Source organism: Pteropus vampyrus, unplaced genomic scaffold, assembly GCF_000151845.1.
Source record: "Pteropus vampyrus isolate Shadow unplaced genomic scaffold, Pvam_2.0 Scaffold27, whole genome shotgun sequence".
NCBI classification, from domain to species: domain Eukaryota; kingdom Metazoa; phylum Chordata; class Mammalia; order Chiroptera; family Pteropodidae; genus Pteropus; species Pteropus vampyrus.
Window position 1 is genome coordinate 11177627 of NW_011888808.1, and position 6589 is coordinate 11184215.

At 45.2% G+C, this 6589-nt stretch overlaps 1 protein-coding gene across 2 annotated transcripts in view; it reads right to left on the reverse strand.

The window, feature by feature from the left end:
- Positions 1-1504: 1504 nt before the first annotated feature.
- The window catches only part of SLC45A2 (solute carrier family 45 member 2), a 28829-nt gene continuing 23744 nt past the window's right edge, over positions 1505-6589 (reverse strand). Inside the window, exons 6-7 of one of the 2 annotated variants that reach the window (XM_011356463.2) lie at positions 4769-4983; positions 1505-2432 (exon numbers count right to left, since the gene is read on the reverse strand). In XM_011356463.2, the coding sequence (XP_011354765.1) occupies positions 2208-2432; positions 4769-4983 (440 nt within the window). In that variant the 3' untranslated portion in view covers positions 1505-2207. The remainder of the gene's footprint in view (positions 2433-4768; positions 4984-6589) is intronic. The other variant, XM_023528492.1, reaches the window with a different exon arrangement.

Here is a 6589-nt window from a genome sequence, read left to right on the forward strand (position 1 = left end):
GCAATGGAGCCACTCTCCGGCTATGCTCTTAGGCTGGTACTCATCAGGACTGCCCTTACACCTGGCAGCCAGGGCCCCTGCCCTGGGTTTGATTATTAGAAGATTCTGCTTTGCCTTCCCCTTCCAACAGCACCCTACCCCACATGAAAAGGAATCCACAGGGCCACCCGGAGCCTGTGCCTCACCAGCATTCTAGATTATGCTCCAGTACCTGGAACATCAGAATTCCCTACCCAAATGACCTTGACTCTATCTACGAGGCCTTCATGGTCCTTTCCTAGTCCATCCTCCAGAGGGTGGACCACACTGCTGAGTCTCTGTGCCCTGAGATGTGAGGGGTGGCTGAGGATGGCTGTTTGCAGGTGTGGTAGAGGGCGGAGGGGTTGGGCAGGCTATGGATGTGCTGTGCCAAAGTGCACACAAGGGCTTCACAGTGCTGGGTGGGGAAAGAAGGGGTGCCTGTGGACCGAGGGCCTTCTTGCCCTGCACCCTGCAAATGTTAGGAGTGGGCCTGTAGCCCTTATATACCCAGCAGCGGTGTGAAAGAAGGACCCAAAGCCTTCTGAAGACCAACAGGAACACACACACCTTCCTGAGCACAACTACCCCAAAGGAGCTGATGCTGCAGGGGCCTGGCCATGCTGCTAAATCCATCCATTCTGCCAAGCCCAAGGTAAATAAAACCAAATCTCAAGGCTTCTGTTCTCAAAAGCAGCTCACCTCCTTTCTCCACATTCCCTTCAGCATTAGAGTTTTTGGTAAATTAGAAATTCATCGGAGGCGATGACTACACTACCAGACTCTAAGATGAGGCAGGAACGGAACCACGTACACTTTTTAACTTGTAAAAACATGTGGGCCAATCTCTATCCTGCAGTGCTCAGGCACATCTGGAGTTGTGGAGACAAACATTTATGAAGGACTGGGGTGGATCCAGGCATGGGGGAACAGGATGCAGAGCCTTTACAAATAGTGACAATAGCTCTCACTTATCGAGTACAGACCAACTGCCAGCCTCCGGGCTAAGTGCTGTTCTTATGAGAAACAGTAGAACCTGAGTACCTGAGTTCAAAGCTCAGCTCTGCCACTTTGGAACTGTGTACCTTCAGATGAATTATGTAATGTTTCTCTGCTTCAGTTTCTTCATCTACAACCCATAGATCAGTAACAGCATCCACTCCCAAGATTGCTGTGTTAACGCAGGTAAAATATTTAGAAGAGTGGTAAGCACTCGATAAGTGTTATACGTTATTAATAGTCACAAGTCTCCTAGGTAGGAATTATTACCCCCATAGATAAACAAGTGCGCCTTGGGGATGTTCAGTAGTTTGCTGATGAGCAGCAAAGCCAGGATTCAAAACCAGCCCAGCTCTAAAGCCCACAGTCTGTCTTTCAACCATGCTGCCTCTTGAGGCTGCTGAAAACCTCGTGAGAAGCAGTGGAAGGGGGATGGCTGGAGAAAAACTGCTTCACTTGGAGAAGGGATGATCACAGGAGATGGGAGGCCAGTTTTGAACAGCTTTTATAGGGACTCCAGAGGATGGAACAAAGGTACAGAGTAGAGAGAAATACTTTCACTGCATAAATTAAATGAGTTGTTTTGAAGTAGTAAATCCTCCAACATGAGATATTCGAGCAGTCTTGTCAGCGATAACATAAATTAATGTGAAGTAATTATAAGCAAGTTAAATATGAATTATCTATGAGTGAACTGACATCATGAAATGAGTCACCAGCAATATTTTGAGTACTGGTGAATCTGATAAAAAATATGACTCTCCAACTATATATGGACTCCTAGTTAAGAAAAAGAATACATCATAGAAAAAATCCAGGAGTCATGTGTAGAACTAGACAACTTCTCCGGTTTCATTAAGATCTGAAATGCCCTGTGGAAAACAGACGCTGCCTCTCCATACCCTTGCACTGAGACACAGGGAGAAAGGTGCGTGCAAGTGCTATCACACATACGCCCCCTTTGCCGCAAGTGAATGGAGGCATAGCCCAGTCTTTCCCAAGACAAATGATACCTGAAATACGGGGACTGTTGTGCAGAGGGCTGGGCACTTAGGGTAGATCACTGCAACTGGGGTAATAACACTGGGCTTGCAATGGGCAGACCCCAAAGCTGCAGAGCTGAAGAAAAGATTGATTTCCTGCCATGTGCTCCACTGTGTCTGAAGTTAGGGACAGTGTCTCTTTATGACCTAATCCACACATCTAACAAAAAGAGCCACGAAGCAACAGCCAATCAGTGCTACCGCGGAGGCTGTGATCACCACAACAACGACGCTCCCAGCCATGTTGACCAGAAAGCCCAGGCCACCTCCGACCAGGATCTGAGCCAGCTGCACCATGCAGGTGAGGGTGGCGCAGTCCAGGCCCTCCCCTCTTCCGCTGCAGGCTGGGCCCCCTTCCTGGGCCTGCTGCTTCTGCAAGGGAAACACAAGAACAGCATTTGATCTACACAGAACTGTCTTTTACAGCAGAAGTGGGCAACTTTTCTCTGTAAAGAGCCAGACAATAAATACTTCCAGTTTTGTGGGTCACAGGGTCTTGGCTGCAGCTACTCAACTCCACCTTGTAGTGCATGCAGCTACGATAGATAACCGAGTTCCAATATAACATCATGGACATTGGTACTTGAATTTCATGTAATTTTCACTTGTCACAAAATATTATCCTTCTATTGATTTTTTTAAATCATCAAAAATGTTAAAAGAATTTTTAGCTCACAGGAGGTACAAAAGAGGTGGCCAAGGAGACATAGTTTGCCGACCCCTGATTCAAGATCACCAAGCTCCACTCTTTTTACCTGAAGATATGTCTTTCCTACCTGTCACAATGGCTTAAATTCCACAGTTAACACCCATGGTAGTTAAATGGGTAATGCATGTAAAATTATCTCTTCCTCAGAAGTCAATAAACACGATGTAGTAGAAGCTCAATAAATATCTCATTCCTTTCCTTCTTTATGGTTAAAAATTCAAAGGATGTTAAATAACAGATATATGTAGGAGAAGCAACATAAAAAAAGAATTCAACTTTTCAAAATATGATTGATATCCGGTTAGTATATTAACATTTGATTAATATTTGATATTTGGTCTGAATCGGTTGGTAATGTTGCCATCTGTTGAGTGTCCTTTATGTGCTAGGTGTTGTACAAGGTTCTTTCATGTATATTATTTCATGTCATCCTCACCACCTCCCTAGATGCACATATTATTATCATTATTCTCCATCATAACAATAATAACTACTACTTTGAGTCTTTGCCAGGTGCTAGTTAGGCACTAAGCTAGGCAGATAACCTACACTATCTTGTTTAATTTAATTTTCTGACAACTCTGTAAAGTGAGAGTGTTATTCCTATTTGATTGATTAGAAAACAGGCTCTGGGAGTTTAAATAATAATTTCTATACTAGTAAGTAAAAAAAACAAAAAGTGCCCCAAACACATATTATCCTTTGAATAAGAGAGGGAAAATACGAAAACAGATTAGTACTTGCTCGATTTTCATTAAAAATACCGAAACAATAAACAAAAACCTAATAAGAGAGAGAGAAAAACTATGAAGGGAGCCGTGGGCGGAGCCAATTCTTAATGCAAATTTCTGTATAACATTGTGATTATTGAACTATGGAAATATATCACCTCTGTGAATGAAGTAATATTTAATAAATCAATGAATGACATTCCAGTGTCACACAGCTGCCAAGCGGGGGAGACGGGATTTGAATCCAGTTTTCTCTGAGTCCTAAGCTTACATGTTTTTGCCCTGGTACCATCTACCTCTCTCCTTGGGAGGACAGTTCTTTATGACGGCTCTCTTTAACAGCAAAACCCCGAGCCCTGAGACATGAGTGATGATGTTTGCCTGGGGGTGAGGACAAGCAGGACTCTTGTTTGAAAGGTTTTAACTTCTGGTAAAATTCTGCCCTGCTGTGGCATTTGCCAGATCAAATAATGAAAAAGAAGATGGGCACCGAGGTCACATGGACGTGTGTGCAGTGGTCTTGCAGTTTCATGCCGTGATGGATTAAACTGGAAGTTCTCTCTTTAGCTTTTACATCACTGCTCCAGTTAAGAAAATGTAAGCTTATTTTCATGGGGAAAAAGCTGCATATTTGGTAAGAAGATGTTATAATCTTAGAGCAGAAATCCCCAAGCTAGTGTTCTTTTAGGGAGGTTTAGGGCCTTGCCCTCTAGCCTGAGCTCCCAGGTGGAGGAGATGGGGCAGACCTGCCTCGAGGCAGCTGGTGGCGGTGATCACCTGCCACTGCTTTCCCACCCGTGCACAGGGTCCGAGTTACTAACATCTGGACTTCCAAGGAAAGTATTGCCCAGGAATGTCCTACCCTCAATCGGTAACTCCCAGAAATTGTGCCCTGCACTCTCTGGGACTCAGAAACGCCACAGATGCACTGGACATGTGAGACAGTTGTCAGAAGCCCTGGTTCCCTTTCCTCGTCTCTGTGTGATATTGGGCTGACCTCTCAGCACTGCCAAGCTCCTTTTTCCTAATCTGACAGATGACAGTAACGGTACCTGCCCTGATGCTCCCAGACGCACAGGGCTTCCGAGTGAGGAGGAGGGGGCGGGCGGGGCAGGTGGTCATGCCTCGGCCAGGTCACCGTTACATCTGGCTGGGCATTTTAGTGCTGTTGTTCCAAGAATCTGTATTTTCCTTCTCTGCGCTACACTTTCCTACCAAAGCCCCAAGCCTTTAGGTGAGCCGGGATGTCGCCCAGCACAGAGGTGTACCTGCTGCTCCTGCTCCTCGCGGTGGTACTCGGCAATGAGGTTAAAGGGTATGGTGCACAGGGTGCTGGACATCACGCCAAACAAGGTGCACAGCGCCAGGGTGGAGTAGACATTCCGGAAGAACCCCATAAGTGCCGTCCCCAGGCCGAACAGCAAATACCCCATGAAGTAAAGACCTTTTAATCCAATGTAAGATACCAAAGCTTTCTGAAAGTCTATGGGGAGAAGAGGGAGAAATTACAGCTGGCAGTGCCTCACAATACTAATAATTTCAGAAAATCCTTTCTTTTGAAGATTCACTTTTTTTTAGGAGCCTTCTTTTGATACTGAGTCGGGAACAAAAGAACCTCCTTATCTGTGCTTGAAAACAGCTGGCTTTTGGAGTCAGTTTTAAATCTCATGCAGAAAGGAGAGTTGGAAATTGCCTTTGAGGTTGTTCTCATTCCCACAGGAAGAGACCAGGCACTGTTTAGCAGGCAGCTGAATAGCATCAGGATGCAAAAAAAAGGTGGTGACAAAAAGTCTGTCTGGCTCTGGGCCCCTGAGGCTGCAAGGCATGGGAGAAATGTGGGGGCATTCTGACTCACAGAGGTCTAGCCTAACAGGACCCAAATAACAATCCAGGCCTCCCTTGGCCCAAAGCCCAAAGTCAGGCTGGAGAAAATTCAAACAACCAGATTTTACAGAGTAATCCACGTCACTCAGTTCTTTGCCCCGCCCCCACCCAACCGCCGCCTGAATGCTGTCTGCACACCTGAGAAGGAAGGAGAAGATGCTCATTAGCTTCAGACACTTTGCCTGACTTGCCAGCCCTCCCCAGGCTGGTGAGGGGCTCCCACCGCCCCAGCACCTCCCCATTGCCAGCCCCTTCATTCTCTGCAGATGACTTCCTGACCTCAAAACCTCAGCTTCCGCATCTGAAAAATGGGTCTAATAATACCCTTTTGGGGGGGTAGGGTGGGGTGGGGTGTTGCCAGCATCAGATGAGATAAAGTGTCTGTGAAATCACCTAGCCCAATGCCAAGCACATAGAAGACATTCAGTTAATGGTAGTTATCATTATTTCAGCAAACATAGGCTGGGCTGAGGATGGATGACTCAGCTCGGGTTCACTCCCAGCAGGTAAACTTCGCTCGCTCATAAAGGCGTTATGATAGAGCTCATTTTTAAAAATTGAAAATTCTGCTTCAAAATGTTTTATAATGTTTTTCCACCAGGGCATGGGAAGTCCTTAAAAAACTTTTATCTTCCTTTTTCAACCAGGTGTTTTTAATCCATACATTTCTAATCTTTCCCCAGTCCCACTCTCGTGGGACACATGAACCAGGGGATAAATGATAGATACTCAATATGCGCCTAGTCAAGAGTGCTCTTCTTACAAGAATGAGCATAGTAAATAGTTCCCCTATCTTTTGAAAGCACAAAGGGATTGAGATGATTAGACCCTTTTAGTCTAATTCTCCCTGATTCTATTTTAAGTACTGAAAATCTTCCTCCTGGAAAGAAAAAAAAGAGAGTGCTAAGGAAATGAAAGCTTTAAGCCACCACTATTTGGTTCTAATACATTTAAAAACAATGAATTTTATGGCTTTATGATTATCGGGCTTACAAATTCCTCACCTGTTGATGTTAAGCCCCTCTTGCCTAATTGTGCTATATTCTGAAGAGAGTTTCTTGATCTCAAGGCAGATTTCCTGCTGTGCTATGGCTAGGTAAAGGGCTAATCACCAAATGAGGGGTCATTGTATACATTCACCCTCCTCCCCCACAAGAAGCACACTTCAAGGACAGAATGATGTCCCCGAGAATGGTAACAGAGAT